The 25865-nt window shown below is 41.2% G+C and overlaps 5 protein-coding genes across 5 annotated transcripts; 1 reads left to right on the top strand and 4 right to left on the bottom strand.

Moving 5' to 3' along the window:
* Window positions 1–15246: 15246 nt before the first annotated feature.
* Window positions 15247–15715, bottom strand: M430DRAFT_251928 (hypothetical protein). Its single transcript, XM_024865201.1, has one exon. The coding sequence runs from the start codon at window positions 15595–15597 to the stop codon at window positions 15331–15333; it is 267 nt and encodes an 88-aa protein (XP_024720577.1). The 5' UTR covers window positions 15598–15715; the 3' UTR covers window positions 15247–15330.
* Window positions 15716–18199: 2484 nt separating this feature from the next.
* On the top strand, window positions 18200–20314 carry M430DRAFT_35628 (hypothetical protein). The gene has a single exon (XM_024866777.1). The coding sequence runs from the start codon at window positions 18288–18290 to the stop codon at window positions 19920–19922; it is 1635 nt and encodes a 544-aa protein (XP_024720576.1). The 5' UTR covers window positions 18200–18287; the 3' UTR covers window positions 19923–20314.
* On the bottom strand, window positions 20076–21773 carry M430DRAFT_51390 (hypothetical protein; the record flags this gene model as incomplete). Its single annotated transcript, XM_024868218.1, has 5 exons — window positions 20076–20356; window positions 20414–20574; window positions 20628–21523; window positions 21574–21705; window positions 21753–21773. 5 exons carry the CDS (start codon window positions 21771–21773, stop codon window positions 20076–20078), a joined length of 1491 nt encoding a protein of 496 aa, XP_024720575.1.
* A 375-nt stretch (window positions 21774–22148) lies between these two features.
* Window positions 22149–23658, bottom strand: M430DRAFT_59443 (hypothetical protein). The gene is made up of 3 exons (XM_024868798.1): window positions 23385–23658; window positions 22916–23224; window positions 22149–22868 (listed from the first exon to the last, which is right to left on the bottom strand). The coding sequence occupies exons 1-3, from the start codon at window positions 23581–23583 to the stop codon at window positions 22249–22251; spliced, it is 1128 nt and encodes a 375-aa protein (XP_024720574.1). The 5' UTR covers window positions 23584–23658; the 3' UTR covers window positions 22149–22248.
* On the bottom strand, window positions 23657–25766 carry M430DRAFT_51389 (hypothetical protein; the record flags this gene model as incomplete). The annotated part of the gene is made up of 3 exons (XM_024868217.1): window positions 23657–23679; window positions 24062–25417; window positions 25466–25766. The coding sequence occupies 3 exons, from the start codon at window positions 25764–25766 to the stop codon at window positions 23657–23659; spliced, it is 1680 nt and encodes a 559-aa protein (XP_024720573.1).
* Window positions 25767–25865: the final 99 nt, after the last annotated feature.

Below are 25865 nucleotides of genomic sequence, written 5' to 3'. Positions count from 1 at the left end.
AGACGTAGGCCTCTTCTTAAGTAACTCTTTAGAATACCTCTTTATAGGCAGATAGCAGCAAACCTAGTACGACTCCCTAAATGTTAACAGAAATCCTTTCCCTAAGTAAGACTAAGTTAAACAAGAGGATCGCCTAAGTAAGGGTAGAGTAGCGCCTTAAGTAAAAGCGAGACTACCTTATAGTACTTAAGAAGAGGGAGGCTCCCTTAATAAACCTATACGAATTTAATAACCCTCCTAAAGTAGAACGGCCCTTTTAGTAAACTTGTGTTAAAGAAATAAGGAAGAGCTATCGTAACACCTCTTTTATTCTACTAAAAAACGAGATATATACTAGTATTACGACCTTCTTATTTAACTAGAAAATAGAGTTTAACACTTATCTAAAGAGTTATCTAACAGATACTAAACGTGTTAGCGCTATAGTAGTAGTACTAAAAGATTATATTAAAGAGCGTTAGAAGTCTTTTATTTTCTTAGAAAAAGGCAGATTAGTTCTTAATGTAACTTAAGGAGAAATAAAGGCGTAGCTCCTTTATAGTATCGCGGATAAGGGTACCTACTCTCTTAAAGTAGTGTTAAAACTCTAAATGTTAACTTAAAACTAAAACAAGACCTTTAGGAATTTCCTTTAATAGTATAACTCCTTAGTTATTAAACTTAGCTACGCCCTCCTAAAGATATTCTGTATCTGTCTTCTTATCGATTGTTTAAAGCCTAAGTTAAGGGCCTATATAGTAAGTAGTAAGGTCCTAGATACCTTTAAGGTAGTTAAGGTAGTAGCGTTAAGAAGGGAAACTCTTATTCGGACAAGGTAATAAGAAGGCTCTTGTAGAGCTCCTTTAACACTATACTATACTAAGGAAGGCTCTTCTTATAATCTAAAGACCTTATCTACACTAGTAAACACGTAAAGAGTATCTAGTAGCTAAACTTTAAATACGTAAAGAGACTCTTCTAGTGTCGTAAAAACCCCTTTAGCGAGTAAGGTACAAGGTAACTACTACTAATACTAGTAGCCTAGTCATTAGGCAAATTCGTGCTTACTATACAAATGCTCTATATATAGTTAATCTAGGCATACTTACGCTTAGTACTCTAATAAGGCTAGTACTTTAGGCGCTAATACTATACTAGTAGCCTACTACATTACGCCTAAACAATAAGAAGAGGGGCGACCCTTAATAAGTATTTAGGTAGAGATACGTATTAGGGGTAGCTAGGTAGCTATACTAGCCTTACTAGACTTAAGAGTAGAAGTTAACCTTATCTACCTACAACTATTAGGGTAGGAGGCACTATAGTAACTTAATAATTATATTATAGTGTCCTTACTGTTCTAGAAAATAACAACAAGCTTTAGATTATACGATCTGTTTGTTAAGGCCTAAGATAACTACTTAATAGTAAGGTAATATTAAGGTAGGTTTGTTGTCGCTAATATTAGGGACTTAGATGTTATACTTAGATTTCTATAGCTAGAGGCTATAGACCTAATCGTTTTATAAAAGACCTAGACGTTTGTATACCTTACGTTGTCCTTAATAGTCCGGCTATATATAACAAAGAAAGAAATTAGGAAAGTAATAAAAGAAGCTTAATTTGTAATCGTAGCGACAGTATAACTAATTATAGTCGACCCGGAATCCCTAGGTAAGGAGGAACTATAAGAGGAACTATAAGAAGATAGTAAGGCTATAGCGACCTTACCTAGTAAGTACTAACAATTTGTAGACGTCTTCTCTAAGGAAGGGGCTAGATCACTACCTGTAATTAATAGCCTTACTTATGTAATAGACCTTAAAGGAGACACGGTACTACTGTATAGCCGAATCTACCCGCTTATAGAGGTCGAGCTAGGTGTCTTACACGAATATTTAGACGACGCCCTAGTAAAAGGATAGATCTGTCTAAGTAAGAGCCTTACTAGTACTCTAATACTATTTGTTCTAAAGAAAGAAGAAAAGCTATAACTCTACGTTAACTACTAGGCGTTAAATAGTATGACTAGAAAGAACTAAGCCCTTATTCTATTAATTAAGGAGATCCTTAATCGGCTGTTATAAGCCCGTGTCTATACTAAGCTTAACCTACGTAAAGCGTACTATCGAGTTTGTATTAAGGCTAGTAATAAGTAGAAAACGGCTTTCTAGTACTAATATAGCTACTTTAAATACTATGTTATGTCCTTTAGGCTAGTAAACGTACTAGCGACCTTCTAGTCCTTTATTAACAAAGTACTAGGGAATCTTATTAATAATATTTGTATCGTATATCTTAATAATATCCTTATCTACTTTACGAATAAAGAAGAGTATACGTAGTATGTTTACTACGTCTTTAAACGTCTCTAATAACACAACCTCTATACTAACCTCTTAAAGTACAAGTTTAATATAAAGTAAGTAGGTTTTCTAAGATACGTTATTAACCTATAAAGAGTTCGTATTAAACCTAAGCGTGTCTCTATAATCTAAGAATAGCCTATTCCTGTAACTATAAAGGACATTCGTGTCTTCTTAGGGTTTACTAGGTTCTATAAGCGCTTTATTAAGAATTATTTAAAGATTACTATACTACTAACGAATCTCCTTTAAGGCGACGCTACTAGTACTGTTACACTAAGTTCCGAAGCCCTAGAAGCCTTTTATAAGCTATAACTAGTCTTTGTAAAGGCCCTTTTCTTATGTTACTATAACCCTAAACTACTTACGCGCGTAGAAACAGATGTATCTATCTATACTATTAGTACTGTCTTTTTATAGCTATAAGAAGGCCGCTAGTACCTTATTACGTTTATTTCTAGAAAGCTAAAGGGGCTAGAGCTATACTACGACACCTTTAACGCTAAGTTAATAGCTATTGTTAAGGCTTTTAGGTTATAGAGGCTGTACTTAGTATATATACAAAGTTCGGTATCGGTTTTAATAGATTACCTAAACTACTATTACCTCTCTATAAAGCCGAAGTTGTTATAGTAGTAAGCTAGATAGCTAGAGGAACTTTCTATCTTTAACTTTAAGATTAAATACAAGAAGAGTACCTAAAACCCTACTAATAAGTTATTATAGTAGCCTGACTTATAAGATCTTAATAAGTAATTAGAGGCGTAACAAGCTCTCTTAGTAACTTTCCTTAACAAATTCCGGGTAAACGTAGTTACCTTAGAAGCTGTTAGTCTTACTATAAGGCTTGTTTAAAACAAAGCTTTTATTTCTTTTATTCTTCTAATTCCTTCTATTCTTTTAATTCCTTCTATTCTTTTTAAAGGTCTAGCGACCTCCTTAACGTATACTATCTTAGCGGAATCGCTCTAGCGTAAGAGGCTAGACTTACGCCGGCTAGTAGACTAAGGCGATCGTAAGTCTTAAGGACCTTACGCTTTTATTACTAGAGTATTAAGTCGCGAATTAAACACTCTTATACTAGTAGAGAACTCTACTTAGAGTCAGGCTAGTAAGAGTAATAGCTAGGTAATAGTAACGTTAACGTTACTACTATTACTATTAGAAGCCCTTTGTAATGTGTAGTAAAGGGACGCCTTTATTACTAATAAAGAGTAGAAGAAGTAGTAAGGTAGCTAAGGTACTACTAGGTCCTTATAGACGTTTAAGGATAATGTACTACTATAGTATTGTAGACGTGTATATATACCTAATAATCCGGGCTTATATAAGGAGTTACTAAAGCTTTTTTATAACGTACTTACTATAGGGTACTAAGGAGTTAGTAAAATAAAGAAAAGGCTTTCTTAATCCTTCTTTTAGCCGAGTCTTAACAAAGACGTCTACTATTACGTTTCTACTTACGCTATCTGTTAAAGAATAAAGGCAAGGACCTATCTACTATATAGTAAGTTAGCCCTACTCCCTATTTCTTCTAAACCTTAGTAAGAGATCTTACTTAACTTTGTTACATAGCTACCTTACTCTTATAACGTAGTAGGCAAACTATATAACTTAATACTTGTTATTATAGACTAATTTACAAAATTTTCCTTATATATTCTAATAACTAATCGTCTTACTAGTAATAGACTAGTATCTCTCTTAATACACTACGTTATACAACAATTTAGAATTCTAGACAGTATTGTCTTAGACCGAGGCTCTCTCTTTATAAGCAAATTCTAGAGTAGTTTTTACTAGTACCTAGTAACATTACGGCGACTTAGTACCGCCTATTACTTATAAACAGACAGGTAAATAGAACGGCAGAACTAAGCTATCGAGCATTACCTTTAAACTTACTATAGCTTTATACAAGACGACTAGGTAACTAAGCTAGATCTTACTAAATTTGTATATAATACCTTATAGTACTCTATAATAAATGTAATACTATTGTACGTACTATATAGGTACTAGCCGTAAGGTCTTAAGGACATACCCCTAAACTAGTCAAAGCTAGTAGAGGCGCTAGTAGCTAATACGCGAGTAGAGTAGCTATAAAGTAGCCGTAAAGAAATTATTATATTCCTTTAGTATTCCTAAAAATAGTATAAGAAATAGTATAACTAGAACTAGAAAAAGATTTTATTTAAAAAGAGAGACTAGGTACTCTTATTAACAAAACACTTAAGGTAACGTCGACCCTCTAGGAAATTCGTAGATAAGTACATTAGCCCTTACTAAATTAAAGACGTTATTAAGGACTATAGACTTACTTATAGACTATACCTTCCTTTATTAGTACAGCTACATCTTACCTTTCTAATTACAAGCCTAGTACCTTATAAGGCGTAAGAAGGCAAAGTCCTTATAAGCCTAATAGACATCCTAGTCTTAGATAAAGAAACATTTAAAGTAGAAGCTATTCTTAACTATAAAGGCCTATAAAGAAACAGACTCTATCTTATAAAATAAAAAGGGTATAACGATTTAGAAAACTTATAAGAACTACGACAGAACCTTAACGATAGCCTACTTTTACGTAAATACAAACAAACACATTAAGATAATTATTAGAAAGGCATAATGTTACTAGTGTAGTCGCGGTAATATAAGTACGACTTCTGTATTTATTACATAAAAACTTAGAAACCTAGGTATCTAGAAAAAACACTAAACTACCCTTCTACTAGTAAACACCTTTTAAAGCTCTACTAACTTTATTATTATGTATCTTAGAAAAAGGAAAAAGAAAAAAAATCTAAAGTATAATCTTACTTATTAAAGACGCTTTAACCCTTATTTGTTTATTATTCGTCCTTATTACTACCCTTTCTACTATTATTTTCTTTATTATTATCCTCTATAGTATCTACTACTACTTTATCCTTTACTTTCTTACTTCCTTTAGATCTCTACAAATCGTACGCGTACTACTTTTAAGTTAGTAGCGACTTAGTATTAAGGTAAGAGATACTTATAACTTTCTTAAAATAAGACACGTACTTTTTAAAGACAGTAACATAGTCTTACTATACTTGTATTACCTTCTCTACAAGCTAATTACGACAATCCGCCTCTATGTTTGTAGTCGTAACAAACTTATTATAAAGCTCTAACTAATAGGTAATTTTCGCTAGATAACCTAACTTTTACTCTACGCGCTCCTCTCTATCTACTTTGTTACTATAAAGCCTCTTCTTTACTAACATTCTAGTCTAAGACTTTAAATGTTAAAGGCTCTTCTTTACTAAAGTTTAGGCGGCCTAAATTATAGCCTGTTTGTATTAGCTTTGACTTTACTATAAACAACAGACTACCTTACCTTATCCTTTTTTGTAATTACCTTTTAAAGTTCGATTCTTCTAGCTTAGAGAGTTAAAATAACCTAGTAACGTTAACAAAGCTACGACATAAGAGCGTCGCCTTAAGAAGGGTTATACTTACAAAAATATACTCCTTCTTTAGATTTTTATAATAGACATACTTTACTAACGCGGCTACTACGCTATTAGGCCGTTACTCTTTACTAGAAAGGAATACTTATAGTCGTTATCCTTATACTTTAGTAGGGTACCTTATAGGTCTTATAAAGCCATTTAGTTTAAGTATTACTTACAAGCTACTAATCGCTTTGTTAGTACTATATTGTCGTTAATAGTTTAATAAAGGTACGTTAGAAGTTCGTTAAAAGAGTCGTAAGAGGGGAGGGGGCGTAACGGCGTTATATTTGTATAAGGTAAAAAGAAGAAAAGGAGGTAACAAACTAGCGAAAACGAGTCTCTATATACCCCTTAGTACTATAAGAGACAGACTAAGTAAAAGAAGATAAAGGAGGTGTTTTTCTATATTTACTTAAAAAATACGATTATAGGTAATACGGTTTAATCCTTATAGCTACTTACTATTAGTATACTATCGACCTCTTAGTAAGAGGTAACAAAGGATTTCTAAAAGTAGTAAAAGAGTAAGGAATACTAACGTGCCTAGGTAATGCGGTTTGTATTACGTATTAGGGGTCTTACGACTATCTAGCGACTTACTAGTACTTTACTATAATGTGTCTTTACTAAAAGTAAATACAAGAGGCGCGCTAGGTAGAGATCTAAAAGTACGATATATAATAGAAATCTTATAGTTTAGCTACGCGCCTTTACTACGCTATAAAGTCGCTACTGTTCTCTTTTTCCTAACACTACTAGTTATATAGTTATATAGTTATATATTTACTTACTAATCTATTCCTATACATTTATTCCTGTTTCTAAGGAGGTATTAGCTTGCCCTAGCCTCCTTACGATCTAACGGCTACCTGTAAGCTTCTAAGGACAGAAGCTAAAAAGGGAGGATACTATATTAGGTACGCTAATACGTAAGACTATAATAGCTTAGAAATCAAGTACGGGGTAACTATATACTATAGCCGAGGTAATAGTAGGTATTAAGGAGTATAAGAATAGAGGGTAGGGAAGGGAAAGAAGAGGGGTTTAGAGATTAGTCTATAGTTAAAGTAGCGATATACCTTTAAATATACTACGACTGTCTATCGACTCTTGCCTCTTCCACTCTATAGAAATACACCTGACAGTAGGACTCGACTAACAATCAAGAGACAAGGCCACCTTACTGCCCGGCACTAGGTTTGCAAGCATGTTCTCTTTGACTCAGGCAACGCGCTGTGTTAGGCAGGTCTGTATAGTTGTTGCCGATAGTAATTAAAAACGAGGATTTAACAGCTTTAATAGCCGTTAGAGATCAGTGTTTTCTATAGCCCGGAAAGAGAGTTATAAAGAAACGATCGTTTTAAGGACCTAGTCCTAAAAAGCCTTAGTTATAAGGGTAGTAGACTATATATACTAGTTAGTTTATACTAATCTTTATACTAACCGGTTGTACTTATAGTTACAGATAATAAAACAGCCTTATAAAGGGAGAGTTGTCTTTATAAGCCTTAACTTTAACTTGTAGATGTGTTAACACATTGTTTAGACGTTAGGTATTTCGTAAGGGTAGTAGTACTAGTTGTAGGTACTCTCGAATTAGGATAGGCAAGTATTATAGAACACTTCTAGTATATAACTACCGGTTTACTAGTATGCCGATTCGTAGCCTAGTAGAATTGTTACTAGTGTACTAATCTTTTAGTTGTGTCCTAACCTAGCTGTTTTACTACGTTAGTATTATTTAAACCTACTGTTGTAGCTACCTAATCTGTCTATAGCTACTAGGTAAGGAATTAGTAATGTTAGTCTTTAGTCTACTAGAAACATTGATTTCTTTAGCTAACAGTATTTAGCAAAGGTCTGTTACAGTGACCTACAGAAAGTTTACGCGATTTTAGCGATTTTCGCGTTTAAACGCGTCTCTCTTTTTCAACACCTACTACTTTAACTTAATATAATAGCAACACTACGTCAAATCCTAGGTTCTATTAACGGTAATATTTAACAGAAGAAGGAACTAACTCCTTATAAGAGAGGCTAGATCACTACTGTATCTCTTTTTAGTATTTCTCCTACTAAGATCTTAAAGGCTCTAAATATCCTGGATTCGACAGTTAGAACTACCTTACGCTACGCCTTATTACGCTATAAGGGTAAGAGCCTACCTTAAGCCGGCCGGCCTAAATCATATACAGATCGCGACGTTCGAAACCTTATACGATATGTACGATTATACCTAAAAGACACGTACGTAGAGGTCTATAAAGCCCTCGGGTTTAATTTCTCGACTACTACTCTTAAGGTGATGCTTAAGCCTTCTAGAATCGTTAATTAGCGCTATAAAAAGCGGCCCTACCTGTTACCGGAAGTAGTAGAGAAGAGGCTTAAGTAGTGCCTTACGTAGAAGGATTAGACAAAGGATGACTTCCGAAATATTATGTAGAGTAATAAGTGTTCTGTAGAGCGGGGTAAAGGCCAAGCTTAAGAGTAGGCCTTTTGTACAGTCGCTTAAAGGCTACGCAAAGAGACCGTTTCTACCTATAAAAAGGGTAAGGATATATTAGTTATAGTCTAGGGCTACTTTTAGTAGGCTAATAGTAAAATCCGGAAATCAGACCTAGTGATTATAGACAGGGACTTTAAGTCAAAGAAGATAGGGTACTCGGCGCGCTCTTACCTTACGGTTATCGAGGATTAGATGCCTAGGTACTAGGAACTAGGCCTAGTTTTTATGTAGGATAACGCCCCTATCTATAACTCGTAAAAGGTCTAGTAGTGGTTTTAGGATATAGCTATACCGGTAGTAGATTAGCCCCCCTTTTTGCCTGATTTAAACCTGATTAAGCACATCTAGTAGTACCTTAAAAATAAGGTACTAGAATTACACCCGGAGCTCGATAGTCTAGGGACAGGTAAAGAGGCTATAAAGGCACTTAAGAACGCTCTAATAGAGGCTTAGGATACCCTCGATCCGAGTCTATTTAAGGCATGCCTAGACAGTATAGAAAGAAGGCGAGATACGGTAATTAAGGCAAAAGGGTAGTACACAAAGTACTAGTTAATATAGTATTTTAACCGTTAATTTAGGTGCTTCTAATTAACCTTAGAAACGTGTTTTTAATACTCTATTATTATTGGTTAAGGTTAAATACTTATATAAAGTAGTGGGTGTCAAGTAGTAAAATCACTAATCGTTCAAACTTACCGACTAGTACTATAGTAATAGTGTCATCACTAAATAGGTTTGTAGCTAGGGAGGAATCAGGAATAAACATAGTAGTAGATAATAAAGACATTGTATAATGTTGTAATCGTAAGGGGTAGTTTTTAATAATACGAATGTTTAGAAGAGTAAGTTGTGTTTAAAAAAGAAGGAATTAAGAGGATTAGTATAAAGATTAGTATAAATATATAATGTAATACATTAAGTTATACTAAGTACGTCCTTATAGTAACAACAAATTCTTAAAGATCTTTTAAAGGCTTTGATTCTACTACTATATACTATTAGTAACTTAGCCGTCCCTTTGTTTATTTATTTTAGGAATCATAATCTCTACTATATATAGTACGCCTCTAATAATCCTTGATTTTAGATATCTTAATTTCTACTACATAAATTGTAGGCTATACTGTTATAGATAAGAGTATTATAACCGAATACAAGTCGTACGTAAAAGAAAGAACGATTATTCTGTATTTCTTTTCTATAGAAAATTAAACGTAAAAAAACGCCTTTAGTATCTCCTTAGTCTTAATCGAATCCTCTATTATAAAGAGGTCCGTACTAGACAGGTACACGCGATCGTACGTCCTATTAGAGGGCTCTTTATTAGCGTAGATTAGTCTGTACGCCTAGTAATGCCTAGAGCGCTAGTTAGAAAACGTAAACCCTATATTGTTAATCTCTAGATCTTCTAGCCACTAATCCGTAGGCCCTAGCAAATCTACCTATCTATTATCCTCTTTGTACTACGTAGCTATGTTCCTTTACATAGCTTTCTCTCCTAATATAAAAAATCGCTTAGGTAGTAGGAAGTCTTGTAAGTCCCTATTATTTATAGTAGATTAGTATAAAGATTAGTATAAAGATTAGTATAACAATTACTAAGACACGTACCTGTCTACTATAAGATAATACGGCCTATCCCTTTTAAGCCGTTCTATTCCTCTTCTCTTAAGCTTTATTACCTTACGATAAAAGCTTCTCTTACTCTAGCGCTATTTCCGCTACTAGAGGCAGAACTCTTAGGCTATATTGCCCTAAGCGTAGTTAGCGTTATACTAATCTTTATACTAATCTAATATAGAACTAGTATACCTAGACGTAGCTCTACTATACCTTAACTCCCCTTTTATTAATATTATCGCTAATTTTATTAACGCTTTTATTATTTAATTTTTTATCCTCTCGCTATATCTCTTTATATTACGTAGTATTTTCTTCTTTAAAGTCGATATCTTCTTAGGTAAGATTTCTATTATCTTTAATAGTAAATTATCTACTAATCTCGCTATAGCCTAGCTCTTAAGCTAAGGTCTTCTAGTCCTTTCCTGTTCGCGATCTAATATCGATTAGTATAAAGATTAGTATAAAATACCTTAGTATATAGAAGTTAAACATACCTTTATAACAGAACTTAGTCTCTTATATCGTTAAGTATCTGTTGTTTCTATACATTAGATGTACTAATAAATCTAGATGTCTCTTTTACTTTCTTCTTAGCGTATGTTACAGCCCTCTAGTTAGTAGCTTTTACTTTATTAATCTTTTTAACGACTTTGTCGTCTGTGTCCTAGCGCTTTTGTACCTTAATTGTGTTTAGGTTTGTCGAGAGCTCTTCTATAGCCTTACGCTTTAAGTTTCTGCCGTTACCGTTATCTATTGTTACTATTGTAGTTATTAAAATTTGACTGTGTTATTAATTAGTATAATGATTAGTATAGATCGATACGTAAACTTATACCTACTATATGCCTTCTTGTATCTATGTTAAAGGAATTCTTTAAAAAGAGGAAAGCCACGGATTAATTAAAGGAATTCTTAGAAAGGAGAAAAGCTACGGATTAATCAAAAGAATTCTTTAAAAGGAGGGAGCTACGGATTAATCAAAAGAATTCTTTAAAAGGAGGTAAGCTATAGATTAATCAAAATAATTCTTTAAAAGGAGAGAGCTACGGATTAATCAAAAGAATTCTTTAAAAGGAAGGAGCTATAGATTAATCAAAGGGTTCTTTAAAAGGTAAGCTACGGATCAGGTCGTTGTTGTTATTAATCAACTGTATTAATGATTAGTATAATGATTAGTATAGATCGACACGTAAACTATACCTATTGTTGTTGTTGTTGTTGTTGTTATTGTAAAGGTAGGGTAGTAGTAAAAGAGGTAGGGTAGTAGAAGCAAAAAATGTTTAGTAAAATCAATTTACTTTTAAACTCTTTGTTTAATATTTAGGCTATAACTTTACTTTTAGACTCTTTGTTTAATATTTAGGCTAATTTAATAGACTCTTAGTTCTTTAGACTCTTTGTTCTATATTTAGACTATTAAATAGTATAGGTATAAAATAAAGATAAAAAAAGAAAGAGGGGGGGGGTTTAAAAGTAAATTAGTAATAAGTTTAAATAATACTTTAAAATTTTCTATATAATGTTTTATAATACTCTTTTACGCGATTAGTAGAAATATTAGTATAATAATTAAAATAAACAATAGATAGACGCGTTTAACGCGTCTTACTGTCCTTATTCTTATTATATTATCTAGTGTTATAGCGTTACTATTATTGTAGCGCTATAAGTAGGGCAGTCAGTTATAAAGTAAATTGATTTTGCTAAAAATTTGCCGAGCCTTTATTTTTATAATATATAAATAGACAACTCTCTACTACTTACCTACCTTTCTTTTATTAAGCCAACCTTAATTCGGTATACAGGCCCCCTCTTACCCCCCTACCCCCTATACCTCTTACTATACTAACTTTGTTAGTCTTCTTATCTACTATTTGTTGATCGCGATTATAAAATAGCGTAAAGCCTAAAGCTAAAAGCCACTCTAACTATACTACTAAAAAGAGCTATAGTACGCCGCCCCTAATCTAGTAAAAGGCTCTCTAGACAGCCTAACTAACCTAACTAGCCTAACTAGCCGAATAGTCTAAACCCTTAGGCTAGAAGATAAAGATTTAAACTAGGCAGTAAGTTAATTAGTATAAAGATTAGTATAAAAACTCTACTAACAAATTTAATAGCTATAGCGCTAAGAGAAATAAGAAAGTACTAAAAGACTACCGAACTATTAATACTATAAGTACCTTTTGTAAGGCTAGTAAAGGAGATTATACTTTAGCTACGCCCTAAATTCCGAGTCTAGAGAAGCGTAATAGAAGCCTTACAAGAATCTGTAGAGGCTATGTTAACTACTAAGTTTTCTTATAAGTATTTGATCTATTATACTAATCTTTATACTAATCAAACAACATATAGTAACAAATCTTACTACTATCTATACTAAACAAGTTACAATTTAGTAAAAGGATATAAAGCTCGTGTAGTCTATACGTAATAGAATTCTTAGGTATACTATACTAGGAGGTAAAAGGCTATAGGGCTAAATTTAGAATAGAGTAGTAATAAGATTATAAGTTACAAGGTACGATTCTATTATATATTTTTTATAAATTCCTAAATGTAATCTATTAAATAACGCCTTATAAAGTAATTAGTATAAAGATTAGTATAAACTATAATCATTATACTACTACGTAATATTATTAAGGCTTAAATCACGTGTTAGGGTCTTAGTAACCTATAGGTTAGGTTATAGGTTAGGGCCTACCTACTAGTCTAAACCTACCCTATAGGTTAGATCCCTATAGGTTAGGTCCTACCTATAGAAACCTAACTTATAGGGACTTATTGCGCAGCCTACTTTTACTAGCTGCCTTCTCTACAGCGAGCTCCTTAGAGCGTCTCTTGTTCGAATTTTTTCCTACTAGAAAGACACGTTAGCGCAAGCACTAGACTTTTAAAAGAGTTGAGGAAATCCTTAAACGAGTTAAGTCAAAAGTTAGGGGTCGAAGATAATGAAATACAGGTGATGGGACTTCCGCTTTGGTTCGACCGGCAAGCGATCTTAACACCCCGCGCTATGTAAGTAGGCTGCGCAATAGGTCCCTATAGGTTAGGTTTCTATAGGTAGGACCTAACCTATAGGGATCTAACCTATAAGGTAGGTTTAGACTAGTAGGTAGGCCCTAACCTATAACCTAACCTATAGGTTATCAAGACCTTAACACGTGATTTAAGCCTTAATAATATTACGTAGTAGTATAATAATTATAGTTTATACTAATCTTTATACTAATTACTTTATAAGGCGTTATTTAATAGATTATATTTAGGAATTTACGGAAAATATACAATAGAATCGTGCCTTATAACTTATAATCTTATTACTACTCTATTTTAAATTTAGCCTTATAGCCTTTTACCTTCTAGTATAGGATACCCGAGTATTCTATTACGTATAGACTACACGAGCTTTATATCCTTTTACTAAATTGTAACTCGTTTAGTATAGATAGCGGCGAGATTTGTTACTATATATTGTTTGATTAGTATAAAGATTAGTATAATAGATTAAATACTTATAAGAAAACTTAGTAGTTAACATAGCCTCTACAGATTCTTGTAAGGCTTTTATTACGCTTCTCTAGACTTAGAATTTAGGGCGTAGCTAAAGTATAATCTCTTTTACTAGCCTTATAAAGGGGGCCTATAGTATTAATAGTTCGGTAGTCTTTTAATACTTTCTTATCTCTCTTAGCGCTATAGCTATTAAATTTGTTAGTAGAGTTTTTATACTAATCTTTATACTAATTAACTTACTGCCTAGTTTAAATCTTCGTCTTCTAGCCTAAGGGTTCAGACCGTTCGGTTAGTTAGGCTAGTTAGGCTAGTTAGGTTAGTTAGGCTGTCCGGGGAGCCTTTTGCTAGATTAGGGGCGGCGTACTACAGCTCTTTTTGGTAGCATAGTTGGACAACTTAGTTGTGTGGGTAGTGGCTTTTGGCTTTGGGCTTTGTCCTATTCACTATAACCCACCCCATGGGGTGGGTACCCAACCCATTTGGTGGGGACCCATGGGTTTCTGCGCAGCCTATATGTGAGAGCAGCGAATTTAGGGATTCATGGTCACACGAATCTTATTGAAGATCTTTGTTTGTCCCCCGAGCCGAGGCCCCTATTTTTGCGGATGAAATCTTTTTGATTGTATGTGCGCGTTACTCAGTGGGTAACTAATCGGGGGTGGCTAATAGTCGTCATCATAAATGCACTGCTCTTGGGCATCAAAAACTGGAGGCAAAGGCATGGCAGGTGAGAATTCGATTTTGTTCGCCATTATGCAGGTGGCTTCTGAATCCTGATGGACTAGGGTCGTGTTTATGTGCTATTGATGAGAATACTTGACTAAATCTGCAGGCCGAAGCGGGCAACGTAGTATGACCATTGTAAAGCTGAAGTTGCTAGTGGCAGGAGGATCGTCGCCATTGTTAGTCGTAGAGCCGGTGGCAGTAGCATACCAAGCACCTATCTTATGCTTTTCTATCGCGGGAAACCTTCTCTGCTCGTTGTAGAGATATCTGAGGGCGCTCCGCCTAGTCATGCAGGTTTCCCATGGCTTCCCCAGTCGAGAGACTGTTCCAGAGTATTGTAGAGCGCCAGACCTACTATTATTAGATTGGCCGTTTCAAGCGTGTTGCTGTGATCTATGTTGACTTACCGTTGTTGGGGGGACAAAAGAACTACTTCTCCAACGCCGAAGAAGTAGCCCAACTCCTCAGACTTCATAAACTCACAGCAGTTCTATGATGACCTGGCCCAGCACAACTTGGGAGGACTCAGAAACCGTATCAGGCCCTGCTGCAGCCATCACTGTTGCATTGAGCAATGCTTTGGACTCGTCTCGAGCCGTCTTTATGACCCAACCGCCAGAGAAACAAGAAGTCATCAACAATGCAACGTTTGCAGTATTCCCAATCGCTCTCTGTCTCATGTTTAAGCAGCTGACACGGGGGACGCCGGGGCCGTAACGGCCGCACGTAACGCACCCTCTTCTATTGAGTTCTTTTCTCCAGCTATCATCTGGCGCTCGACGGATTCTTTAATTGCCTCCATTGCTTTCTTACTCCGTGTGATCCGTAAGTTCGCGATGTCTGTAGCCAATTGGTTGCGTATGCCCGTGTTTGCTTCTTCGTCTCCGGAGAGTGTTTCGTCAGCGGTCCTATCTGGACTGAGGTCGATTCGGTTCACGTCCGGGACCTCCATTGTGTGTGTAATTCTGTTGCATTTGTGCGCGAAGTAGTTCTGGTTGTGTGTAGCTCTGCTGCGATCGTGTGTGTGTAAAAAGTAGTTCTGGTTGATCGGTAGGCACCTTTGGCTTGATTTTCGAGATCTTCGTCTTCGAGACCTTTGTTGCTACCTTCTTAGAGGCATTCATACGCAGGAGTTGAATTCTCGTGGAAAGACGGCACCAGACTTTCTAGCAAAGATAGCCTCAAGCAGAGCTGGCTGGCCCCCAGAGACAAGGACAGTGCCTAGGAAGCCCTTGAGCTCCTGTACAGTCGCTGCCAGACTAGTGTCGTTGGATAATCCAATTCCTTTCTGTATTGCGGCTTGAACTAACGTTACCACGAATTCAACCCAGGCCAAGCAATTTTCAGCATTTGTAACTCCTGGTGCTCGACGAAACTCAATGGTCATCTTGCCATTTTCGAGAAGATTTAGAAAGTCCTAACCGAACATCCACAACGTGCCTAACCACGTTTACTACCTGCAACACTTCGGGGCGTTGTCGGTCGAAAACTTCCCTCGAGGAATATTAAGAGCAACCAACAAACCGTTCTACCTCCGCACCGTGACGATCGCACTTCCTCCTTCCTCCGAGGTGGCGCAGGAAGCCTGTAGCTGGTCGGAATTCTGCTTTCGGATTAGCTGCGACCTACGTTCGACCCATCGTCAAACTCACCACCTTCTGGTAATCCTTCACTCACTGCTCTAGGGCCACCGTACGACGCTCCGCCAGTTCATTCGCCTTTTCGGCGAGGTCGTTGCGAGATTCCAGGAGGCGCGAAACCTTCTCAAGCAGGATCGCAGACCTTTCTTCCCTCTCCTGCTTCTCCTCTTCGTCACTGCGACACCGCTTCTCTGCCGACATGCCGACCCGGTTCTTGAGGTGCTGAAGGTATTTCTTGACTGACGTCTGTGCGGCCTTGATCTCTTTCTGTGGGACAATTAGCCTCGGCGCAACAGCGTGTCCTAGGCTACCTTACGTCGTTTCTTCTGGCGGAATATGCCGCAGAAGCCAATTCCTGCCCTCTTGCCTTCAGAGTTGCGACGACCTACGGAAATTCACAATCTGGGCAAGTGTTCTGCTCATTGTGAAGGGCATAGCCAACCAGTTGGACACGGCGGCCAGAGGTCATCCAGAGTAGACTCAGGTAAGGAGCCCAGATAAGCGTCAGATCATATTGTAGACGGCCATCTGGCATTCTGGAGTTTAACTCAGAGGGACTGGGTTTCCGGCTCGTAGGTCAAGTTAACGGTCCTGGTTGCACCCACTGGGCCACTGCCAAGGGGCGCTGGTCCGTGGACGGTTTGTGTTACGGTCCCAGGACGGCTGAGCCGGAGCTCACACGAGAATCTTGTCGATGATATAGCGCTCCTCACCGTCAATATGTATGGGCCCGGGGTCTGGCTTGCGCCTGTTGTACGGATCTGATGGGGCGGGTTCTAAATGCTCTACTGAGATAACTGGATGCATCCCTTTAAGCCAGTCCGGTAGGTCGATCTCATGGGCTAGATCACCGTAGGATCGGAGAATGCGAAAAGGGCCAATTTTATTGAAAGACAATTTTGTCTGGTTGTCAAGGTGATAGCCCCTCTCGTTCTTCTTACTCAGGCGTAAATAGGCGTACTCATCAAAGCGCGGCATGAAATGGTGGTCATCGTAGTAGATCTTCACCCGGGCTTGTGCTAGTTTCACGGCGTCCGCTGCCTCGTTACGCAGTTCTACGCGTCTCTGTATCCAATCGGTCTCTGAGACTCTGACTGCGGCTCCGCGACCTCGAAATCTGATTTTGCTCCCTGCCGTATAACAGGCGTAAGGGGAGGAACCCGTAGACGCGTTGACTGATGTGTTAAGCGCAAATTGGATGAACGGGAGCAGATCTTCCCATGTTGACTGGTCATATTTGCCAACTGCCATTATGGCAGCGAGGGTATCCGCTGTTCTCTCCGTAAGTCGTCCAACAGGGCAAATTCGGGTCATACCAAGACTACCAGGCCGTAGGAGTGATACTCTTTTCACCTTCAATACTTCTACTTTTAAATCCATCGAGGATCTTTGACGAAATAATAAGCTCGTGAAGAAGATGAATACCGAAGCGAAGGAGAAACGAGATGATGAGAACTTGATGTAGTCAAAAACCAAGTCTTTGTAGACAAGTATGTTCTCATGAGAACTCTCTACCCATTTGATTGGCGAATTGCTAGCCATCATGGAGTCAAGCGCTGGAGAGCGAGATAGTCGCCATCAGGATCTCATGAAGAGCCCCGTTATTTGGGACTGTCCGGAGAGGAGCGGTATTATAGTAATTGTGGATCTTCCGACACTGTATCGTAGCCAGGTAAGTGGCACCGTTCCAACAAGTAGTTTACCACAGGACACAGGGTCCCGTAGCTTGTATGGCTACTTGGCTGGAGATTCCTTTTCGGAAAGAAGTCATAGCTAACCCAGTCGGATGGTCAAAGAGATAGTCGATACAGAAATGGCGGGATCCTGTAGAGGTGGTATACCGAGAACATTATTCTTATGGTTTTGGCCAGCAGGTAGCTTGATCAATTTCGTGGTGGGTTCCAGGGAAAGGAGTTATATATAGACCCCACATGATTCCGTGAATCGCTATTATGAAAGTTAGCACAGCTACTATGTCCTTCTCTGGAGAAACTCACTCAGCAAAGCAGGATTATGTCTCCGTGATGGTGGACCCTGCAAGGGCCGTCGGCTCTTGGATTGAGCAGCTGTTTGAAGTCCAACTTTTCTCATCCTGGGATTTCTGGTTCTTATATAGAAGAGTAGACACAGATCAAAATGCTCGGTGAAGGTGAAGAAGGTTTTACACCGACGGAGCAAACTACAGAGGAAGAAGGGCTTTGTTGTTTGTTGGTTGTTGTTTGCACGTGAGTATCTAGGTAGACAAGCGAGAGAGAGGGTGGTTGCAGCACAAACTGGGTACACGCAGTAAGACCCTGGGAATACCATTGGTTTGCGTTGTTATCGCCGCAACAGCGCTCTTGGGATTCCCAAGACACACGTCGGGGAACTGAACAACAGGAGGGAAACGGAACCCAGGAGGATTGCGCAGAAGCGCTCTTACTCCTCATATAGGGAAATGAGTGACGAGAACACGACTGCCGCGCACGGCATCACCGGCCCTCAATCTGAATCACAACAACCGCGAGCACGCGCATCGCAAGAGGCCCAGTACAATATACCAGATAATTACGCCAATCTCAACGAGCTAGCCACTGGGCCGGTACAAAATGTCCGCGAAGATGCTATAGCTGGCGTGCGCAGCCGGGAAGGAGTTCTCTCTCAAGAAGCGCGGCGGCAGATATCTCGAAGCGCAGAGGAGAGAAAATACCAGGACAGCGCCCAATACAACCCCCCAGATAGTTATGCGAACCTGGATGAATTGGCTGCGCCGTCGCCAGTAGAGAACCCGGCTGAGGCCCCGATATATCTGCATAGATCATTGGAGGAGCGAAGGGCCGAGAGGGAAGAATATCAACGAGGCAAGGAGGAAGAGAGAAGAGCATCGCTCGCGAGAGGGGAAGAACCAAAAGAAGAGGAAAAGAAGGGCGCGAGAGGGCCCGAAGCTTCCAGATTTGCAACTCAGTTGTATACCATTTCATATCTGGTATTATTCTCTTTTTTTGGTACCCTCGCAAGGCTTGGCTTGCAGGCCATAACGTTTTATCCTGGCGCGCCCATTTCTTTTGGTGTGCTTTGGGCGAATTTTGGCGGCAGCCTCTTTATGGGCTTTCTCAGCGAGGATCGCATGTTGTTCAAAGAGGAATGGGGAACTCCAACATATGATCAGCAGCTCAAAAAAGCAAGGCAGCGTGCCATAGATGAGGAGGGCGGTTCGGGCTCAGACCACGTCGTCGATTTGCAGGCCGCAAAGAAGGCGCACGCGGCGACGAAGAAGACCATTCCTCTCTATATCGGACTGGCAACTGGATTCTGCGGATGCTTTACCTCTTTCTCGTCCTTCATCCGGGATATCTATCTTGCTTTGGCCAATGAGCTCCCTACACCTCTCAACCACCCCGAGGACTACAGCCCAGTCCTCGCCAGCTCGACCTCAACTGTCTCCCGCAATGGCGGGTACTCATTCATGGCTCTACTAGCTGTTATGATTACCACCATCGCTCTATGCATATCAGGTCTGCACGTAGGCGCACATATCGCCATCGCTTTGGAGCCTTATACTCCTTCTCTCCCCTTCGCATTCTGCCGCAAGCTCCTCGACCGCTTGGCCGTGGTTCTTGCCTGGGGATGCTGGCTCGGCGCCATCTTCCTTGCCATTTTCCCCCCAGACCGGCACGATGGCGGTCGCGAGATCTGGCGCGGCCGCGCGGTCTTCGCCCTCGTCTTCGCCCCTCTGGGTTGCCTTGGACGCTTCTATGCCTCCATCTATCTCAACAGCAAAATAGCCTCGTTTCCTCTCGGGACCTTTGTCGTGAACATCTTTGGTACGGTGATCTTGGGTATGAGTTATGATCTACAGCACGTGCCTTTAGGAGGGCAGGTTGGATGCCAGGTGTTACAGGGAATTGAAGATGGCTTTTGCGGCTGTTTAACGACAATCAGTACTTGGGTGAGTGAGCTAAGCACATTGAAGAGAAGACATGCATATAGATATGGAATGGCCAGTGTCGTGGTGGCGATGTGCTTCCTGATTATTATCATGGGGAGCATGCAGTGGACGAGGGGTTTTTCGGAATTGAAATGTACGCACTAGATGCGTCGTATGTAATACTTAATGGGTTGCTGTTCCCCAGCATACCGAGCTGTAGCTTTCTACAACGTCCATACAGAGGTTGTCGAAGTAGTAGCTGGCCTTCCATCCTCTTTGCGATGCCAATAAGAAAGGTTCCACGAAGATAGTATCCGTCTATGCGGCATCAACGCCATCCAACACTCCCAGAGCCCTCCCAACCAAATGCAAACTCCCCGTAATCAAAGCCTGGATCTCCTTGCTCCCCTCGATTTCATCACCTGCTTCCCTGCTCTTCAAGTCCAATCCCCTAACATACTCAAGAGCGTCCTCGATACAAGGGAGCACCTTGATGGTAGTAGAAGGCGAAGGGTCCAGAGCTCGCCATTTCTCAGCGAAGGTCTTCTGCATGGTTAGTCCGGAAATGGCGTTGCTGTCAAGAGAATAATTAACAGAATCTGTTGATTTGAGGCGTCAGTTTTTGAAGGAACAATAGTTGGAGAAGCAGCAAATACCTTTCGAGGAACCGTTCTTCTCCTGAGGGGCGCTCGTGCAGAATACCACATGGTCAAATTTTACCAGACCCTGAGCCTTGATGGCGTTGAATAGACCTTCAAGGAGTGGTACGGCTTCGCGGTGGCCTTGCTGGTTAAAGATCAACACCCGTGTCCCGGGTCTGTGTGGAGAGTTAGACAAGAGTTCATCCAGGGAGGCGGTTGGACCACAGACATTTGTGAGCATTGCTCCCCAAACCAGCGGGTTGCTACTAGAATGCTATCTTCCGTATGTGCACCGTCCAGGAACCACGTAATGTTGCCTTCTGCCTTCGTCTCACATCTTCCACGCCAGACGACTCCCTCCAAGCCATCGACAAATTCTTTGGGGAGTGAGTCTGGTGGTAGTTGGAAATTGGGATACAGCTTCTTCAGAGCGGTCTCTGCTAAGGCAATTGCGAGGCTGGCGTTTGATCTTTGGAAGTCCGCATCCGGCCGAATCTTCACCTTCTGAAGTCTTGGGTCCAGATCGATTACCTTCAGGGACTTCACATCTCTCTCCCCTGCTCTCTTCTCAACAACCTCCATGGCAGCTGGTAGCTGCTTGACCGTAAAAGACGGGACTCCAGACTTCTGAATTCCTGCCTTGTGCCACGCGATCTTATCGATCGTCTCTCCCAAGGTGAACGTATGATCGATACCCAACTTCGAAATCCCCGTCGCAACAGGACGCTGCACGAGGTTCGTCGAATCATACTCTCCCCCTACTCCAACTTCATAGATAGCTGCGTCGACACCCTCCTGCAGGAACGCATGATAGCTCATCAATGTCAGGTATCTGAAATAGGGGGGCTTCTTCAGAGGCGCATCCGACCCCACCCCCGCGCCATCAAGTGCGTCCCATACTTCAAAAAAGTACTTCGCAAAGAGAGGGGCTGATATAGGGACGGAATTTATACGGATTCGCTCTCGGACGGCGATAAGATGCGGGGAGGTGAAGAGTCCAACTCGCCGGGGGACGTCATGTGACTTGCGATACTGCGACAGAATCGAGTCGACATATGCACAAGTGCTACCCTTGCCTTTCGTACCGGCTACGTGGACGATGTTCAGCTTGTCCAGATCGCTTGGCTAGAGGCAGGTTAGACCGCCCTTACACAGAGCAGAGGGGGGTGACATACTGAGTAGCCGATCCGAGCGAGGCATTTTCTCAGCTCATTATTTGCGGTTTCGTCGATTCTGACACCGGCTGCCACACGTTCATTGAGTACTTTGTGTGGGGTCTGAAGTGTATTAAGCAGACCAACGGCATCCTAGCTCTTGTAAGCTTGTGCTTGAAGCATGGTCTCTGCGGGCTCACATCGTAAGTTCGGCTGGCCATTACGCCGTAGAACCTCCTAGGGTTGAGACATCGATTATCAATACTAGAGAATGAGGTTATCCTCAATGCCGCAGGACGGTTGGGATATAATAAGGGTCGCATTTGAGGATCTTTACATGTCTGATGGACAGCGGCGACGAGGTAGAAGTCGTGGGAAAGACGTCTAAGCGAATATCATACTGGTGATAGGTGTGAGAATAGTAATATTTATACACGGAGTAAGCCAGAAGTTAATTGATCCACAACTTCTTTCACAGACCTGGGGACTACCTTATGAGAAATATGGCCCTGCTATGTGTATATTTAATATTTTACCAATTGCCCATAACTACCTGAACTTTTAGACTCTAAATTGGGTAGTCTGTTTTGGACATCCCCTCGTCAAAGTCCACAGACCTACCTATCTTGTCTACAAGACGAGTCCTCTCAATAGAATTACACTATTTATACATAATTTTAACTTTCCCGTATGTACTCAGCTGTCCTTTTCCTCTCTTCTTTTGTTCCATCTTTCCGGACTCAATCGGCAAATGAGGGGCTGCCGATCTTCCTTGTTCTCTGTGCCAGCATACCAGCCCTCTTCTATTAACGGTAACTCGATACTCCTCCAGTAGTCCTTCTTTCTACTACTCTTCACATCAAGATCCCCAAGTCTCGCCTCGATTTCTCTCCCGCTACCTTCTGGCGGGAACCGTACAAAGACGGTACAATCTCTCAACGTCATGGCCACGAGAAAATTCTCGTCGTCCACATCTCCTACTAGAACCCCCTTTTGGTCTAACATCTCTTGATACGTGCGCAGCTGTTGGAGAAGTGTGTTGGTTTCGAGCCACCTTGCGAAGCGCCTGATGATGGCGGGGTCTTTGTCTGGTGCTAAGAGCCGAGAGGAAACGAGCTCGAGATCACTGGGTGATTTGGAGACCAGGTCGAGGGGACATAACAGTGGCATTAGGTGTTCGCCGGTACGAGCTCGTCTGGCATTGGTGCGAGCCGCACGAGCGCATTGACGGCAGCGCTTCGAGTTCGCTGGTGCTGAGGGAGATTGGCAGAGCCATTTCGGCTTGAATTCTATTATTTCCTCGCCGCTTTCACCGCCTGCTTCAGTTAATATGTAAGACTTCAAGTTTCAGGGGTGGACCCACTAGATGTCATATCTGTGACGAGCAAGCCATGGTCATCCTCTGCCAAGTAGATCCCTTGACGTTGCGTAGGTCGAAGATCTAATGACCGTAAATGACTTTTCTTTATAGTGGATCGCTCGGAGGATTGCTCCCAGCTACGAAGTTCTTCGTTCAACTTTGTGATGATCCCGGGTGGTCGAAGTTCTACCAGGGATTGGTGAACGATCTGATCCGCGGGGAACAGAGGTGCGATGAGTCGAAGCCATGTATCGTGCCCTGCTGCACATGGAGAGGTGGTTGGAAGATCTTTACGCAAGCGGAGAAGTTTATCTTAAGGAGCAGTGAGTGAAATGCACTTATCATAAGGGAATCGTGTCTGAAAAGCATTATGAATATGACAAGGCTGAAAAAGGAATGGAAAATAATCCAACTAGAAGACTTTTTCCCGATGCTTCAAGTGAAATAGAACTCATCATGATCTGCTACTTACTTTCAAATTGTCTCAGCCAGATGGGTGCAGAATCAATCTCAGTTGGCTGTGGCTCGTCATCTCCATACTCCTCGAGCACGCTTGGCTGCGGAGTCCCAGGAGGGATATGGATTCTGTATACAATATTCGCAGCGCCTTCAGCCAGATATGACAAAGTAACATTGTCGGGAAGAGTGGGATGGTCTCGAACAGCCATCATGAGGGCGTCAATTCAGCGTCGAGAGCCGTCAATTGACGAGGCTGAGGAAGGCTGAGCAGAAGTTGTCAGGGATTTATTTCGTTCCTGCAGTGAAATCTGCGCGCTTAGTCACCCGCCTGTGGATTCTGTGGGCAGAGTAGATTCAATTTATCAATCGGGTCTTCCAAGTTTCTGCACCCACGGTTGCTGGAGGGCGGGTGCTGAGAATTGTCAGAAGGAGAGAGGAGCTGCGCTGAAGAGCGGAACTTGGGGAAATTGCTGACGAAGTGGGGAATGGAGCGGGGGATGGAGCGGGGAGGAAATTGAAAATAGATTACTTGATACACCCACACTATTATCCCTATTGAGGTATAGTATATGCCATTCAAAGGTATCAATACATATCAACTCGAATCTCAAGCTCCCTCTCAAAACTAGGTTTCACTCTTCACAGCGTCCAGCTTTTCATTTTCCAAAACGAACTCCTCTAAACTGACGCCCTCGACCTCAAACCCCTGAAACCCCTCCTCAACAACCCATTTCCTGTCCGCATCAGCCGTGAACAAAGCCTCGCACGCCTTTCCTAATACCAATAACCCCGGCGGTCTGCTCCCTTGCTCCTCAATTGCCGCCGTCACAAATTCAAGGCGCGTCCGAATAACCCTCTGATCCGGGCAACTTGCCCTCTCGATCACGGCACACGGAGTCGACCTTGGCCATAATCTCCTCGTCTTATCTAAACTCCCATCTTCCAGAACCACCTTCGCGTCGTCGGAATCATGCGTTGTAAGATCGGCCACAAGTTCCGCAATTCGATGTAGCGCCATGAGGAAAACCACTGTCCTAGTCTCTACAAACTCAGGTGGAACAGTTGGCTTCCCTTTCCGTCCCGTTCCTGTACATATCAAAACTTGATCACTAATTCCGCGTTGCGTAGCCGGAATGCCTGCAAAGAGGGGCGCAGAGAGAGCACTCGTAATTCCAGGCAACACGGTAATCCTATCTGCGAACCCTTCATTTCTGAAGAATTCAAATTCCTCCCCGCCCCGGCCGTAGATATATGGATCACCTTGCTTCAGTCTCAGCACCGTTTGGCCCTTTTTCAGGCCAGAGAGACCGAGTTCGAGAAGTTCTTCTTGGGCACGGTCCGCATTCCCGGGGAATTTGCGCGCTATATGTACAGGCGTGCGGCGGGGTATCAAATCGAGAACGCTGGAGGGGACAAGTTTATCTGCTAGGATCACATCGGCCGTTATAATTGCTTTGTGCGTTGCTCGCGTAAGCAAATCAGGATGTCCGGGCCCACTGCCTGCAAGAATGATCCTCCCCTTCTTCCCTGGTCTAGAATCAAGGTGGGGAGTTTCGGCTGAGGTAGGGAGGGTGGGATTGGAAGCGTAGGATTTCAACATAGAGTCCACATCTTCATCGCTTATGTTTGCAAGGCGTCTAATGGGCCAGTATTCGCAGATTTGGAACAACCATCGCATCCGCCTATTTTTCGCAGCATCGAGATCTGTTTCCGTGACTAGTTTATTGAAGGTCGATGTTTGGCCTATCGAATCTTCTTCTTCAAGATCACCAGACAGAGCGGCATGTGAGAGATGGTCTTCTTCTTGGATTCGTCTGCGGATTGTTCCAAGACGTTCACAGGCAGAGCCTAGCTGTGGTGGAAGTATGGAGGCAATTTCTCGTCGTATTCGGGAGGAGAGTTTGCACCCTCGCCCATTGGTGGTTACGCCAATTTGGAGGGGACCATCGGTGTGTGTAGAGAGGAGGCTAAACGTACAGAGCGCTGGAGCATCGGCGACGTTGACGGGAATTCGATGTCGTTTGCAGAGTTGGGAGATATGTGCACCTTTGTTTGTTAGCAGTCATAAAGAAGAATTGGGGGGTTACTATTTACTTAACGGATCCCGAGGTCCGGAAGTGACAAAGACCGCATCAACAACTCTATCAATCTCTTCCCTGCCAAGTTGTAAAAGATCCCCATCTTCGAACGGCTTCGCCAACCATTCTACCTCCCCGCTATCTATTCGCTTTTGCAGTGCATAATGCAATTCCGCGTCTGCTGGTGCGATGAGACGCGGCTTTGCGCCGACTTCAAGGGATTTCGCACATCTTGCTGCTGCTAATGAATTAGACCCGATGACAAGATGAACGTGCGATGTCGAGTCAATTGCCGTAAGAAGAGATGTACGTGCCATTCGTTTTGCCATGCCGTGGAGGGGTCATCAAAGTAAAACTCCGTCGAACTTTTTTTATCTTATCCCACCTTTTTATCTAATCGTTGGCGGTGAGTCTTT

This window comes from Amorphotheca resinae, assembly GCF_003019875.1.
Source record: "Amorphotheca resinae ATCC 22711 unplaced genomic scaffold M430scaffold_7, whole genome shotgun sequence".
NCBI classification, from domain to species: domain Eukaryota; kingdom Fungi; phylum Ascomycota; class Leotiomycetes; order Helotiales; family Amorphothecaceae; genus Amorphotheca; species Amorphotheca resinae.
This window is presented reverse-complemented; position numbering and strand designations above follow the sequence as displayed.

Bases quoted from the DNA above. Each gene is read 5' to 3' on its own strand.
- M430DRAFT_251928 (XM_024865201.1), bottom strand. From the start codon at position 15,597: ATGACCATTGAGTTTCGTCGAGCACCAGGAGTTACAAATGCTGAAAAT.
- M430DRAFT_35628 (XM_024866777.1), top strand. From the start codon at position 18,288: ATGAGTGACGAGAACACGACTGCCGCGCACGGCATCACCGGCCCTCAA.
- M430DRAFT_59443 (XM_024868798.1), bottom strand. From the start codon at position 23,583: ATGATGGCTGTTCGAGACCATCCCACTCTTCCCGACAATGTTACTTTG. The intron at 23,225-23,384 runs GTAAGTAGCAGA...CTGCTCCTTAAG, and splicing joins CTGGCTGAGACAATTTGAAA to ATAAACTTCTCCGCTTGCGT. The intron at 22,869-22,915 runs GTGGGTCCACCC...TAACTGAAGCAG, and splicing joins CGTCACAGATATGACATCTA to GCGGTGAAAGCGGCGAGGAA.